At 40.4% G+C, this 16,573-nt stretch overlaps 1 protein-coding gene across 1 annotated transcript in view; it reads left to right on the forward strand.

Annotated features, from left to right (window-relative positions):
• Positions 1 to 16,573, forward strand: part of LOC135496832 (uncharacterized) — a 160,954-nt gene that overhangs the window by 62,752 nt on the left and 81,629 nt on the right. Inside the window, exons 36-53 of the mRNA XM_064786375.1 lie at positions 94 to 388; positions 718 to 772; positions 1,518 to 1,696; positions 2,660 to 2,833; positions 3,032 to 3,253; positions 3,492 to 3,534; positions 4,020 to 4,336; positions 6,962 to 7,232; positions 9,218 to 9,513; positions 10,292 to 10,547; positions 11,245 to 11,384; positions 11,765 to 11,847; positions 12,362 to 12,416; positions 13,140 to 13,349; positions 13,591 to 13,791; positions 14,459 to 14,791; positions 15,227 to 15,445; positions 15,789 to 16,115. Of these exons, the coding sequence (XP_064642445.1) occupies positions 94 to 388; positions 718 to 772; positions 1,518 to 1,696; positions 2,660 to 2,833; positions 3,032 to 3,253; positions 3,492 to 3,534; positions 4,020 to 4,336; positions 6,962 to 7,232; positions 9,218 to 9,513; positions 10,292 to 10,547; positions 11,245 to 11,384; positions 11,765 to 11,847; positions 12,362 to 12,416; positions 13,140 to 13,349; positions 13,591 to 13,791; positions 14,459 to 14,791; positions 15,227 to 15,445; positions 15,789 to 16,115 (3,676 nt within the window). The remainder of the gene's footprint in view (positions 1 to 93; positions 389 to 717; positions 773 to 1,517; positions 1,697 to 2,659; positions 2,834 to 3,031; positions 3,254 to 3,491; positions 3,535 to 4,019; positions 4,337 to 6,961; positions 7,233 to 9,217; positions 9,514 to 10,291; positions 10,548 to 11,244; positions 11,385 to 11,764; positions 11,848 to 12,361; positions 12,417 to 13,139; positions 13,350 to 13,590; positions 13,792 to 14,458; positions 14,792 to 15,226; positions 15,446 to 15,788; positions 16,116 to 16,573) is intronic.

The following is a 16,573-nucleotide window of genomic DNA, read 5'->3' on the forward strand; positions in this document are numbered from 1 at the left end:
CCATTGCAATGAATCCTTATTCCAATTTTTCACGTTCGTTCTTCAGGGTGCTTGAACAATGTCCAAATGTGACACTAATCTTTTTTATTCCAGACTGTTTTAAGCGATGACTCGTGTAAGCTCCCCAGCACATCGACACCCACATGTCCGTGGCGTCTCAACCTTGACTGGCTTCCTCAGAAGGTCAAGAATAAACTTACATGCAAACTTTCGGACAACTGTTTCGGTGTATCATGCTGTCTTCACCTTCCTTTTAAACTGCCTCTCGTCACTAAAACAATAGACAAGTACGTGGAAATGGGCTTCGAGTTCGACCCCTGTGAATTCACCATCGAGGCTAAATTCGGGTCATTTGTCAGGAAGGAGACATTGGGACATTACAATTGGGGTAGGTCAATCATGCTGAATGAAGATGTAATGGTAGCGTCATATAAACTCCATCTGCACGCATTTTACAGTTGATTATGTCGATTTCTTACAAAAGTTCATGTCAATATATAAATTCATAATCATTATTTGGATTGCCATCCCTAAAAATATGCTGTACACTATTCTATTACCGTCTTCTGTAATTGAAATACTCTCATGATCACCCTTTTTGATATATTCTGATGACATATCAAATCCAACCAAAGCGGGTTGAAACTGCTAAATATTTGGTGTAATTATACCCACACTAGTCCAATCTTACAGTATTTGATAACCTTCTTTCCTCAGGTGAGGTATCTACAATAACAATTGGTGAAGGCGATCCAGCGCCGGTGTTGATCAGGTAATAGTAAGACAATGTATAATCAAACTCACCAACCAGGCAAAGTTTCTCAATGGGTCGATAATAGGCAATTAAGCCAGCACCAGTGGTCAAATGTTTGACCACAGCATTTTTCAGATCGCCTCTTCCTTAAATGAGCAGCATTCATTTTTTTGCCCCTTACAGGTACCTCGTATTTGAAAGAATTCAGTCTTTAAACAAAGCAAGCTCGCACCTTGCCCTATGTTCCCAATGATTGCTCTACAGTCTTATCAAAAGGTCATCAGGGCAAACACCGACCGCCCACGAAACAGCCTACACATGGGGCTCGATAGGCCTAAACCAGTAACAAGGGCAAATAAACGTCATGTTTGACATGCATAATTGAATGAATAAAAAATCTCTCATTCGATTTTTTTCCGTGGTTTTGCAGCAATCGATAGAGTGAATTTGGAAACCTTCGTTGAAATTATTCGAATGAGCAGATACTGTACTTTTCCACGCAAAGTCATTTTTATTGTTCCTGGTCTGTGGGTGTCGGGAAGATTACTGAATATGTGAATGGGTACCGGTCAGAAGTTCTCAGATTATTGTAGGCTGGTTATGAGCTACTCGTCCGAGGTCTACTGATTGGTTTCAGGACTGATCTGGGTTTAAATGTAGTCCAGGGTAGTGTTAAGTCGGATAACCTATATTATTGTAGTTTGATGATATCAGGCTGTTAACCCAAAACTTGAAATTCTCTTTATCTTTTAAATTCCTTCAGATTCTCAATTGGTAAAAGTGGGAAGAACGCCATCTTAAATATGAAGGTCACTGTTTGTCTTGAAATCGAAGGGACGGCAGTCTGTATCCCTGATGCAAACGGGATCGAGATTTTCAAGGATAAATCTGTGCCTCTGTGCGATGCAAACGCCATGGCTGAGCTAGTAAAGAATGCTAAAGGTAATCGTCCTTATAAAATTGTTGTCATTATATCGCTTATCTACCAAGTTCCTCTCGGGTTACGGTCGCAACCAGCATTGTCACATCAACGCTTGTCGTCCATTGAAATATTCATCAACATTACATTACATTATTTAAAATCTTAAATACGATGATCACAATTCCCACTCGTCATCAGCATCCACATTGTATTGGACTAGAATGTCAAATCCCCCCATGGTACATTCGGCAGCCTTCGCCAGTCCTAATTCATGTTCGGATATATGGTCGAGACAACTGCTTTGCTGTACGAAGAGTTCTTACATGTTGCTGACGGAGAGGTTATTCATTGGCGGAAACATTTCACATCATGTGAAGCGGTTTCCCGCGGTTTGTTTGCTACTTCACTGAATACTCAATAGCAACAAATAATAGATTGTCCTAAATGTTGATGCGGTATGTTTTGTAATATTTGAAATATATAAACTTGCAAAAGCACTTCTGATCAAATGATGAATAAAATTAATCATAGAGAAAGCTCAGAGCCTATAGGACATGTGGGAATGAGGTGTCGTCTAGCTTAACAAGCGTCCGTATATGTATTTTCGTAGCGTAAACGAGCGAATTTGTGATTTGGACCGACTCAGGATTAACCAACAGTAGATCTAAATAACAATTCTACAATTCTCATCTCCTCTATATATCTTAATACTCCTACCGCATCCCCCCCCCAAAAAAAAGAATAGATAAATGAAAATAAATGCTGTTATCGATATGGTTCTAAATTTATAAGCTTGGAGAAAGGCTTTGACAATTAAGTATCCATAATGTTTTAGATAGGGACAACATGATTGATATCAAGTTGGTGATGTCTTTTGCAAACGTTCAATGAAAACTAGCTGACTTCAGGCAATGTAGAAATTGACTACCGAAAAAAAACGCATTTAACAGTGTGTTAATAATGTAATCTTTTTTTTCAATCAGAGTTAAGCCTGAAGGACTATATGAAAACCAAAGGTCTGGAGATCGGGAAGGCAGTGGTTGGTGCAGGCATTGACATGTTCCTTGAACAGACTGGTATTAGGGAATACTTGAAGGAACCCAAATGTGACAGCAGCAGTGATTTCTACTCGCCATCAGTCGACGGCTGGAAAAATGGTGAGTCTATACAAAACGAGACATCGACTTCGACAGTCTTATGATGTAAAATACATGTCGCAGAGATGCGACTTTGGCAGCGGGGGGGGGGGGGGGGAGGGGGGCTTGACATGTCGTTTCAGGCAAAAATGGAAGACACTGATCATGTGTTGTTATATTTCGCATTCAATCCAATTTTGTCTATTTTTTAAATTTCAGAATGCAATCTTCGTCTCTTCAAACTGCCCAAACTCCCCAATTTCGTCAAGTGTCATTTCGACGAAGGCTGCACATCCATCGAATGTTGTGTCGATGTGAACTTCTATGAGATGTACACCCATTCATTCCATTTCTTCATGACTTTGGACACCTGTGACCTTGTCTTCAAGATTGGATTCGAGAAACTCGATTTCAACTATACCCTTCTCAAATATCATTGGGGTAAGTTCAGTGGCCCGATATACAACTACCGATCATTTCTTGTGGTAGTGCTGCATTGCTGATTGGCACTGTATAATTACTACTCGTGGTCAGGATACCGGTCAGGCCGAAAGGATGTATACCATGACATGACGGTGACCTTATACTGTTAATGCCCCCTTGTGCTGTTCTTCGATCGGTTGAAATCGCTGGAGAATATATTGTTTCCGAACGTTAACCTGTTTTTCTCTCATTCCAGGAAAGATTGAAGAGTTCGATATCTTGAAGTTGTTCAATATAAAGTAAGTGCATTATTCTCATGGTTAATTCAACCTCAGGCTGCCCTTTTTTGGAACAGTGTGATTGTCATCGCCGTTATATTTTGGTAAAAGCCTTCTTTGAAAAATGACAGAAAAAAAATCTTGTATAGTATATTACAAAAATAGTTTCAAGTTAAACCTTACATGTAACTAATAGATTGTGTTATTACTTCGACTGTAACCGCGTACTGCCGCCACAATGACAAGAACAAAACTGCCAAAAAAACCCTGGGCCTTCACTCGAGTCATGTTCAACAAAATTACTTTAGATCGATTCATGGATGGCGGGCCGTCTATTACTAAGGAAGCTGCTTCATAAATCCACCAAAACAGCAGTAGAGAAGTGAAATTAGAGAATGAAACAACGTTTCAAGTCTCCCAGTGTTGTATTAGTTTGAGATAATTAGATAAAATCTGCCATTATCATTACTCTTTTTTTCGGACAAAGCAATTTTCCCTACTTCCAGATTTTCGATCGGAAAGGACAACGACAAGAAGATATTCATCCTGAATGCCGAACTGTGCGTCTCATTCAACAAGGATGCTAACTGTGACTACAATATCAACTTCATGGAGGATACTGAGATCCCACAACTGCAGTGCGATATTGTCCAGGGCATAGCTAGTCTTCCTCCAGACATTAACTCAATGAAGAAGTACATGGGGAAGCTTGGTTCGAAAGCCACAGGCATGGCTCTCAATATACCGCTGAGAATGCTCGGGCTGGGATCAATCATCGGTGTTGAGGGACTCTGCCCTGATTCTACAAATCCAGTGAAGAATCGTATGTATACCGAATTATCACTCTAAACATGAAAGGCCTGTACAGGGATTGACGAGACATGAGCGAGAGGTCCTAGTCCGTCTAATCAATCCCTTCTCGCGAGATCTGTACTACCATTTTGACGGTAGGACCTCTCTGAGCCATTTGGTGTACTAATAGAACACATTTTCCCAACTTAACTTAGCCTTAGCCTTGTTTGCAGAAGTGCTTTTCGTATTTGTAACAATTACCACGGCCGCTATTCTATCTCTTTGGGAGTACCAGCAATTCCTGGCGATTACATTGTCAAAAAAAACCCACAATTATCTGGCCTTGTCTCACAATATCGGGTGGGCTCTAACAACGCGCCAAATCATAATATTGCACTTCTAAAGTAATTCAATTGAAGATATCTTGAATTTTGGGTATCTAAGGTCATGTGTATTATCTCTTGCGTGAGAAATGTAGGTATTCATAACTAAAAAAATTCATCCCTAGAAAGCAAAAAAAAGACAAAACGAAGTTGCCTGGTCCCCAAGCCTGTTTCAGTTTGACTATTCGTTTTGAACCGGCCAAGTGCCCAAAGACCTTAGTATGTATCAGGCGGTTATAAAGCAGAACGCGCCGAATATCAAGTGTTAATAACTTCAAAGATATTCAGCATATAGCAATAAGATTTTGAGAATAATATGTCCTGACTGTTTTTCAGAGTATTTTAAATTTTGCTTAAGATCAGCTCGACAGTTTTAGATTTTTGGCAAAATCAATTTAAAATGAAGAGTCAAAAATATGCAATGTCCAAATATCACAACAATCCTCTCGTTACGACCAAATGCTCTCAAACAATTCAGAGCACTAGGAGTCGCAAAAGGCACCCATTGTATCCTAATTTCGTTTTGATATCGTCATTGGTGTTCAAGGTATGACAAACAAAAGAAATGACGGTCAAAATGTCAGCATGATTGCAAAGGGAGTCACCTCATATGCAAATCAAACTAAAGTGATCCATTGGCCCACCATCCTGCTTCCATACAGCCCGAAGCCTCTTCTACCATGCACCTACTGATGAAAATATTGTTTGTATAGAAATACAGTACATTAATCAGATCAAAAAATAATCATACGTCAATCAACGTCAATCTCATCTAACATTTTGGAAATTGCAATTGTTGACAAGTTTACTTCAATTGGCTGTCAAATAAAGACTAAAAAATATCCTTTTGTACCAGTTTTTAAATGATTACAAAAATGTAAGGCGGACTAAATTGCACTATATTAAAGTACAAGAAATGAATCAAACGTTATTAGCACTTGAAGTTCGGCGCATCTTTTATCCACCTGATGGTATGACTGTATACATGTGAGTTCTAAAAGTACTGATCTAAACATTGAATTCATGCTTATTCAATACTAAAAGTATCTATAAGTATATTTCGTTTGTCGCCTAGTATGAAATATAAAGTGTAAAATTTCGATATCTGATCACGTGACAAGCAACATCACCAAACAGAAACATAATATTAAGCAAAGGATAAGTTGCAACTCGGAAGGGGTCATTTACCTCATTGAATGCACCAATTGTGGTATACAATATGTAGGCCAAACATCCAGGAAATTGAAAGCTAGACTCAATGAACACCGATCAGATATCTTCAGGAATAAACAAACTTCGGTTGCTAATCACTTTAACTCCAAAGGACACAATCATGTCGATCACATGAAAGTCTACGGACTAGAAAAACTCCCCATAGCGCAATGCAACGAAAATCGTCTGCTAGAACGCGAGTCTTACTGGATCTATACACTTCGGTCCGCCAGACCTCTTGGTCTAAACATAATGAACCAACTGGTCTCTGTAATTGAACACTGTGCATAATACTTACTTCCCGTAGTCGTCCCGATGGCGTTTAATGCACTATCTCTCCCGTATTCATGATTTTATTATCATTTTTATATGCACTTTCGCATCATTTACTTTGTACTTGATCCGCCATCTTGTCAATCACATCACGTGACTTCGGACTCGGAGATACTCCGGGAACTCCCGAAGCGTAAACTCAACAGTGCCTTCACCTTTGACCCCTGCCCTCCGGCCAATCAATGACTTTGTTTATTTTAGATATCAACAAATAGACACGTAGACAGGGAGTCCTGGTTTTTAATGACGTCCGTCATCATCCTCACGTCTTCTGTTGTACTTGTATATAAACATAGGAACGACTTTAGAATTCCCGATCGGAAGTATAGGTCTAAGGGGCGAATGAATACCGAATAATGAACAAGTAGCCTAACCCTAACCCTAACCCTTTAAACCGATTCACAACTTATATAGTGCGGAGGAACATCCGATCGGTAATTCTAAAGTTTAGCCTAAACGTATATTCCCTGTCTGTACATTAGACTTTGAAAAAGGATTCAAAATATCCGAAACGTCGTCTTTACAACGTTGTAGTGTTGTTTTTTTATCAATCTAAAATTTCGGTTCGAGAAATTTCAAGAACAACTGAAAATCATCCACATCAAGACTAATATTGCATTTATGCATCAAATAATATGTCTGCAGAGTTCATGAGGATTTTAGGTTACCATCGAATCAATATAATGCATGTTGATACGAGTACAATATTGATACGTTTTCATTTTTAGCGTGTCCCCTTGCAAAGGACAGAAACATCTCCTTGCCGATGTTGCCGGGTGGCATAGTGTGTGCGATCCAATCTGACTGTCACGGTATCGAGTGTTGTGCCAGCATCGACCTCGGGTTTATGCAGCGGAGCTTTAGGGCGTTCGCGACCATCGATCCATTCAGTTACAAGCTGACAGTGGGCTTTGAGAATTGGAACTACACCCGCTATCTCTTCACGTATGAGTGGGGCAAGGAGGAAAGTGTTGCCCTGGGTTCATCAATTAATTTCATGTAAGTTATGATTTTCTACCACCCCTATTCCACCACGAATGCAATGCGGCATTGGTTTCCATGCATGAACTACAAAGCGCCTTGTTTTTGGCCAGAGCGGTAACATTTTTTCGATTGAGTTTCGGACGGCACGATATAGTTTCGTGATTGAGCTGGGTTCGTTTTTTACGTTTTTTAGGCCACCACTTTTCCAGTACAATACTTATAAGTTTTTCTATTGAGGGGCTGCAGTAAAATTAAAATGAAGCCAATAGAAACTAAAAAAATATGACTTTTTGCTTCACTTTCCATAGCCTTGTGCTGCACCACCTTTGACTTTTGGCACTTTGGGACATAAGTCAAGGCGGAATCCTAATCTGCTTGAAGGCAAGTGGTTAAAATGGGGGTTCGAAAGCTCTGGTAGTAACAGGCTACCCAGGAAAAGTCATTTCAATTTATGGTTCTACCCTGTTCTTATGGCAAGCCGTTCGTCCAATAATTAAGAAAACCTAGTTTTATTGAAGAAAACCTGGTTTTCTTCTTAAAAAACATAGTTTTCTTCAAGAAAACCATGTTTTCTTTCATGAAACTAGGTTTTCTTCGAAGAAGCATAGGTTGATTTAAAAAAAACCTAGTTTTCTTTTAAAAAACCTGGTTTTTTAACAAGATAACTTGGTTTTTTAAATCAACCTATGCTTCTTCGAAGAAAACCTAGTTTCATGGAAGAAAACATGGTTTTCTTGAAGAAAACTATGTTTTTTAAGAAGAAAACCAGGTTTTCTTCAATAAAACTAGGTTTTCTTAATTATTGGACGAACGGCTTGCCATAGGAACCTACACTTTATGCAAAAAGAATAAGTTATTTTTTAAAAAACCTAGTTTCATGGAAGAAAACCTGGTTTTCTTCAATAAAACATAGTTTTCTTCAAGAAAACATGGTTTTCTTGTTAAAAAACTTAGTTTCATTGAAAAAAACTAGGTTTTCTTGAAGAAAACTATGTTTTTTAAGAAGAAAACCATGTTTTTTTCAAAAAACTAGGTTTTCTTAATTATTCGACGAACGGCTTGCCATACGTTCTACCCCTTGATGCTGATATAGATTTTTCCGATGTCACGCTGATGGTACTTGATTACCCCACTACTGCGACGATAATGGAAATTACGTTGCGTCGTAATTGCGGGGTGACGTGAACTCGGATCTCGGCGTCCACTCGATCACGTGGCAGGAAAGGTCTTTCGCGCCAGGACTTGTGCGTACTGAAATGATAAAGAAAGCGTTTTCCACTTTCCAACCGCTGAAACAAAATTGGAAATGCATCAAACACGTTCAGAAAAATAGTTTACCTAGTAAACCAGAAGAAAAACAAACATACTGCAGTAAAAAGCCTCCCATTCATTTTCAAGGACCGTTTGCATTTTTAAGGGCAATATTACCCAACTGTCGGTTGCCCAGTCACCTCCTTTTCCATCAACAAATTACATGAGAAAAGGAAACATTAAAAATCTGACTGAACTATCGCGCTTTTCCGATGTTGACTCCGATTTGATCCGAGTTAGCTCTCCACGCATCGACCTTTTCCACCTGGAACGAGGATGCACTAGTATGGCGTCCTGGAGCTAAGATCTATCCCCTGACTTGATGGTGCTGATATCGATTTCCCGACGTCACGCTGTTGGAGCTTCATTAACTGGCAACTGGAACAATAAACGGAAATGACGTTCCGTCTTAATAGCGGGGTGACGTGAACACGGGCCTCGGCGTGCACTCACGAGGCGGGAAAGGTCTTTCGCGCCAGGACTTGCGCGTCCTGAAAATAACAAATAACGTGTTTTTTTACTATATAAGAGCTGAAACAAATTGGAAAAGCATCAAACACATTCAGAAAAATAGTCAACGGATGAACCAGAAGAAGAACAAGCATACTGCAATAAAAAACGACTATTACTTTAACATTATAGAAACAAATCAAAATATGTCGCATGATAAAAATTATATTTTCTTTCAGATTTTCATTCGGGAAAACCAAGACGGACTTCCAGATCAATCTCCGGCTTGAAGCAAAAATTGCTGAATACGCACCACTCTCGATTCAAATCCTGCAAGAGTATGATTTCCCCATACCTACAACGGGCGAGCCTTATAGATTTCCTTTTCCCTCCTGGAAAGAATTCAAGAAGAATATTGGTGGACAAGCCGGCGAATATGCCTGGGAGGCTACAAAGAGGTTCCTTGGTCTCGAGGACGTTATAGATGGAAACCTGTGTTCAGTAGGCAACACGAACCCTGACATCAACAAAGAACGTTAGTCCATTTCTCTCGCCTTCAATATAATACAATGACAGCGTTTCTCAGAATTTGCGCCTAATACTTATTCTAACTAGACAAGTTTAGGGGAAAGTACCTTCTTTCTACACTTTTGAAATCATTTTGTAAAAATAACTATTTTTTAAGCATTTTTTACTACTCTGGTAGTTCCTATTACACTGACTGTTATTTAGTTATTCTAAAGGAGCATGGGTATTAATAAGGGCAACGTCACGAAGCTGTCGGCTGCTCAGTCACCTCCTATTCTACAAAGTTTCCGTCAACAAATTGCACAAAAAGGAAAAATTCATTTGACTGAAAGAAAAGATCACGTTAATCCGATGTTGACTCCGATTTTACCCGAGTTAGCCTTCCATGTGGACCGATGCACATGTAAAGCGCTGCCTGTAGTGATGACGTCTTTCTGTAGATATCGATTTTTCCGAGTTGCTCAGCAAGTTGGGGAGAGCCCCAATCAACCTCTCGGTGGCGGATGACGGTACTTCTTATTTTTTGAACACACAAAATACACTGCGTACATTTGTCATGCTTCGAACAAAAAGAAATATTGTCAAAAATCTATATTGGGCACATTTGACCGTGTACATAAACAATTGTACGATAATATTTGAAACACTCCTGCGCGCAAACCGCATTGAAATCGATTTGGCAATTTAGGATACATGATAAGTCATAGGTGATGACATGTTATGAGGTAGACTGTAAGATGTAAATGCCTCCAGTTTTATTACGATTCCCTAATCTCTCGTTCCAGGCTGCCCAACCCTGAACATGCCGAAGCTCCCGAGTGGAGTCCAGTGCACATTTGATGAATTGTGCTTTGGTGTCACTTGCTGTGTTGAACTAGATTTCAAGGTTGTTAAGAAAACCCTGAAAGCCTGGCTGATAGTTGATACCTTGGACATGACCCTTTCTGCTGGATTTGAGAAGAAACGCTACGACAAAACCGTTGACACCACATTCTTTGGAGAGCGAACAACTTTGAAGATATCACAGTTTTTCCACCTGATGTAAGTTCGTGAAGAATATCCTGACGGTCATGTGTTAAAAACATGTCAATCGGGAAGGGAACTTATAACAAATACTCTATCTCTGGAACTATAACACCAGATAACTCCACCCCGAACCAGTCATTTAATATTCACCATGACTTACAATAAGGACCTGCCTATTTCTGGTTGGTTGACATGAAATAAGAAGTAAGAAGGCTGTCGTAATCAACACTGACCAGCTTGGGCTTAGACCTCAACTTCTGCTATTGGACCAGTTATAGCTGATAGTAGGCCTTGCTCTATAATGGGCTTTTGCCAGGGTCATGAATATTCACCATTAAGGTAGGCCTAGTGACTTTTCTTTGCCTGGTGTTACAGTTACGGAGATAGAATATTTAAACGGCTGATGGGACACTCCGTGATGAAAATGTACCGCTAAAATATCACTACTTAACACAACATTTTATTCCATTTCCCTGCAAAGGAATTGCTTCGAAAGTACAACTGTTAAATGTGATTTGATTCCTAGAGAGATGCTGCCAAGTCCCTTTTAATGCCTCTGGACGGCACGCTTTGACAGTTCAACATCAGTTTCCAATCGACGTTATTTGCAGACTGAATTGTTGCCTCTCTCTCCCTGTTGATTAAGTGTGCGCCTGGAAAAAGCCAGTGCATGAAAACAAGGCTTTAAGGACATCTCAAAATGTTCTTTCAGTTTCAAAGTGACAAAGATAAACGAAACAAAGATGCTTTCGATCTACCTTGATCTCCAGATGAAACTTCACGATGAGGTAGTGGAACTGCGCGCTCTGGAAGACTTCAAGATCCCGCAGGTTATAAAGAACGTGGATTGGAGTGAGTACCCTTGCCTTAGAATGGCATGCCTCCCCCCCCCCCCCCAGATACAGACCCCCCCCTGATACTATTGATAAATGGTTTAAGTGGAGAGCCACATTTATAACTAGAACTGTCAATCCTTGGCTCTATCGTAAGGGGGCATCAAACAAAAAGAGGAAAAGGCTGTAGGCTACCAAGCAATTGTATGCTAATAGACATCATGTCAATAAAATGGTGGTTCATCTGTCTCTTTTTGTGTCAAAGTAGAATCAGACCAGTTCATAAAGCGGGACCGCTGGCAAGACTCTTTCACTGACGAACACGCTCCATGCCGTCAGAGTGGGTACCAGACTCGTTCCATATAGTGTTTAATAATGTTATTCTCTCTCTTTATTCAGGAGCGCCTTCCGCGAGTGAATTAAAACGTTTCTTGGGCGGTTCGATTACGAGTATTGTCATGAAACGATTGGATCTGACTCTGGTAAGGTCATTTGTCATGTTGGTAACGTCGTGAAAGATCATGTCAGTTCCCATGGTGCAAATTGTCTCAGAATCTGTTTTGGTGGGCTGTTATCGTCAGAGCCCCTTCTTGTTCCTTCAATCAAAAAAGCCTGTATGCATTTCACATTATCGCCGTATCTATCACTCATGTCATTGAAAATACGTAATAAACCGAATGTGTATTGATAGTGGACGAGGTGCACTAAGTGTAGTCGTATTTTCGAATACATCCTAAGTCAGGCTTTTGAAGACAATGTCACAAACAAAACGGCGGGGTACTTTATAAGTCTTTTTGACGCACAGGTACGTTGGGAACAAACGAAGCCCGGACGTCTAAACGTCCGTACTAAACAATTCTGCTAAAAACAAGCCAAATGTACACGTCATACCCGAAACCTTTTTTGGATCGCAGTAACATTCTAAAGACGTGGTGACCAATATTTTCAATGGTTTATTATGATCGTCTTGCTGAGATCTTTAACCTTCCACTTCAGGACTTCTTCGATAACAAACCTTGTCCGCTCCCATCTTCTCCACCTTCAAGCAATGGTGAGTACCTATTCTTCTTGTATAGAGCCATTTTGCACTAAGGATGCAGAGAGTATGTTAAGTACGGTATGCACCAAAATATCACCTGACCAGACATGCCAGAGAAAACGAAATAACATTGTGACAGTAGACGATGTCCAGGCCCCTGGAAAAAAGGTCCCAGCATGTTCTTTTTTGATTGTTTTGGGGTTTAGAAATACCATGTCCTTAACTGGGAAGAATCCTTCTCACATGCACCTACCGACTACAACATTGGTCAAGGATCCTTGTTAACTTGCACTATGATTAGTTAATAACAATTCACATAAATATCGATGACGTCACTCGCTATCACATGTCATTTTCTCATTAGCTCATGATGATGAACACATAAAATTTTAACTTTTGGTTTTGTATGTAACTTAGGAGTAAAAAAGCCTGAAACTCAGGATTGGGTATATTGGTGGTCATTTGAATATTTAAGCAGTCAATGTCACTACTACGACATAACTACCCAATAACCTCTAGGTAGTAATGTAGGCCATGTTACACAGAATGGTGGCCAATGTCTATCGTTGTACTCATTTGCTATACTAGTTCGTATTCATATTCATCTACATATCATAAAGTAAATACATGTAGCATAGATAACATACGACCACCGACCACCCCCCCCCCACCCCGCAATACCATCACGTCACATGGTGCATGTAAATAGTTTAAATTCGATTCTTTCCTTTTCAGCCTGCAATATCCCACTTCCAAAATCGCTTTCGAACAATGTCCGCGTCATCATCAACCCAAACTGCCTTGGCATCCAGGCGTGCATCAAATTTAAGATTTTGTCCCTGGAATATAACTTCAAAGCCTATGCGGAGGTCGATCCCAAGACTTTTGAGTTCAGAATTGGTGTGGAAAAGTTAGTGATGAAGAAATTTATATTCGAAAACTTTGGTGAGTAATTCTAAAACAGCCTTGTTGCAATGTAGTAGTGTTAATGTATTTTTTCAAATGTACAATATTTAGCGTTGAGGCTTTAGCTGCACCTGTCTCGCAATTTAAATGAGGACAGACCTGTATTACGTTTTTCACATTAATACATGTAATATTGCAATGCTAAGTGGGAAAACATAACATTTCAAGAACGTTGTATTTCGGTTGACTTACTAAAAACACTTCCATTGATTATTTCCAGGAAAAGAAAACACATTTTTCGTCAGAAATGCCCTCGGAGTGACATATAAACTTGAGACGAACGACAAAGGCCAGCTGGTCACAACCGTCGGTATCCGCATATGCCTCGACCACCACTGCTCACCTCAAGTTCAGCTACTGGATAAAGCACCTCTACCAATGCCTTACGTTGATGATGGTGGGACTCTCGTTTGGCCATCGAGTAAGTGGATTGTCTTGTACTAATAGTGGAAAACCGTGTGTACTGTCGTCCCCAACCCGACCTGTAAAGCTTTGACAACACCTCCCACTCCTTAATTTATATGAAAACCATTTATTGCAAATTTTGGTATACATTCCCTGGAGTCAGATCATCGCCTGTCGCCGAATTTTTAATCTACAAACAGGACACCACTGCCGCTTCAAGGAAACACCTGCATTTCACCTCCCTGACCCTGGCTCTTTACAAATGAGTCAAAAACGCCATTTTTGATTTTTGAAAAATTGCTCACTTAATGAAGAATGGAGAAGATGATAATTGGCTGAAGAACACAATCGTGACCACGAAACTCTCGCATGTACAACCGTAGAACAGATAGATTTGCTACCGACGACGGACTATGTCTTGACTCGCCTCTTAATAATTCAGAATTCTGAAGATGAAAAATTGTTTTAAGGCGTGTGAAGTTCATTAGATAGAGTAGCTATATGAACGGCTACAATGCAAAATGACCTACATGTATGCAACCATAATTATGTCTTAGGTGATTTTGCTACGCAGTTTGTTTCCCGCCTGTCCCGCTGCATTTCGTAGTTGCTGATTACATTGCTTCTGTGTACATCTTCCCTTATCATGCTTATGGTACATCCTATATGTCTTTTGTGTTCAGCTGATCCAGCACAGATGAAGAACTGGTTATACAACAAGGCATTGGAGACGAGCAAGGACCTATTGGGGGTTGGAAAGAACTTCTTTAGGGACAAGGCGTGCACTATCCCGACGGGGGCAACATGTCCCTACTTCAGTCTTCCAAACCTGCCAAGCTTCGCAAGATGCAAGTTAAGTAGATACTGCACTGGTATTGAATGTTGCCTTGATGTTCAGATGAGGATAGCAAAGTGGTCGTTCAAGTCTTGGGCTCTCCTGGATCCATGCAAGTTCGTCTTCTCGTTCGGGTTTGAGAAGTGGATGTTCAATGACACACTCTTTGATTACAATTGGGGTAAGCTATACAGTGAAGTTGCACAGTAAATAATATGTCACGTAACTCATCAGATTTCACTCTTCATACCGCTCTGCTGTGAGGAAGGTTGAAATCCGTTATTTTACTGAATGTTTCCAGACCTTGCGATGTAGTGTGAACAAAAGTTATCTGAAATAACTTGTCAAACACAATAACGCCAGGGCCAAATAAAGTCATGTTCAATCAGATATACACCCTCAGACAAAAATCAAAATATGGAAAGCAATTTATTAATTGTGCAATGTTTCCGTGACATGTAAAAAAGATAATCTCAATCCACAGAAGATCACTGCTATTGACAACTGGTCCTAACCACGTATAGGTACAAAATGATACAGAGACTGGTTTCATTGGCAGTAAAATGCCAAGTCGAAGCCGCCGAACGGCTTCTCAGCCTCTCTCGCTCTGTTTTAGGTCAGTCAGAGAAGAAGAACATTGCCGATACCATCAACATGGAATACACAATCAGCCTAGTCGAAAATAGATACTTTCAACTTAGCGTCAAGTTTTCCATCAAACTGGACAAGTTTTCCATCAGCATACCACCGATTGTGCTCTTCGATAAAGCCAAGATACCAATCCCCATCTGCAGCCAGACGACAGGAACATCGCCTCGTGTTACCTGGCAGGATCGTAAGTGACACATATTTTTCCGATCCAATGGACATTTTCGAAGCCAGAAGGGATATAACTGTTTGACGTTTTGATGACGCTTCAATGCCTGTGGTCTAGCATTATAGTCAGATCTCGGGGAACTAAACCGTGCAGGAAATCTGCTGAATTCCGGTCACGTGATCGCGTGGTGCGTTAAGAATATCAAACCCGAAACATTAACACGTCGTCAAACGTAACCACACAGTTGACGAAGCAACTATTCATTTCCTATTGAATATCAACCATCTAAATGGTCGCTGTCTTGAAGGCGTTTAGGGCGTGATCGTATTCTCTACTGACTTCTTTTCTCTTTCTGTTACAGCTCGCCAGTTCTTCAAACAGGCCAGTGCAATAGTCTTAAGCAGAATTGGAGTTGACACCAGGCTCCTGGAGCAGTCAAGCTGCACACCTTTTGCCATCGACAACAACAAGCTTTGCCCACAGTTTACCCTGCCAAAGAAACTGCCCTCTGGTCTCTCACTGCACGTGATGGACACGTGCACCGGGATCGAAGCCTGCCTTGCACTAGATCTAAAGGTTGTCAAGAGGTCATTCAAAGCATGGATTGTGATCGATCCATGCAAGTTCACCTTCTCCCTCGGATTTGAGAAATGGGTGATGAAGAAGACATTGTCCTTAAGTTTGTGGGGTGAGTTGACCTACGGCTACTTTTGTTGCTCTAGATCTGGCATGCGATAATTATATCATGTGACAAGCTCGGTCATCGCTCTGACCTGCATTCGGCCTAAATATGTCAAACGATCACTTTATACCCGTATGCAAGAGGTTTGGCGCTAACCATCGCTGCGATAATTGTCGCAAGCAATGCTGGAGCGAAAAAAAAATTGCAGTTGGTTTCACTAGCGTTTCTTATTACTAGGGGCACAATTAGAGTCACATATCGTGACTAAACTCCAGTTTCGCACGCCTAACGTCCACTGTAGTAAGCCAGTGTATGTGTACATTTTGGTAGGCCCACGACTGGAGTAAGTTTCTTTAGGCCTAAATAGGTGTAAGCCACCCAACATCTAAACCCCATTCAATTTCCGCCTACAACTATTGCTATTCACATTCAAATACTAGAGGATTATAGAAGGCCTAAACATT

Source organism: Lineus longissimus, chromosome 12 (assembly GCF_910592395.1).
Source record: "Lineus longissimus chromosome 12, tnLinLong1.2, whole genome shotgun sequence".
Classification (NCBI taxonomy): Eukaryota; Metazoa; Nemertea; class Pilidiophora; order Heteronemertea; family Lineidae; genus Lineus; species Lineus longissimus.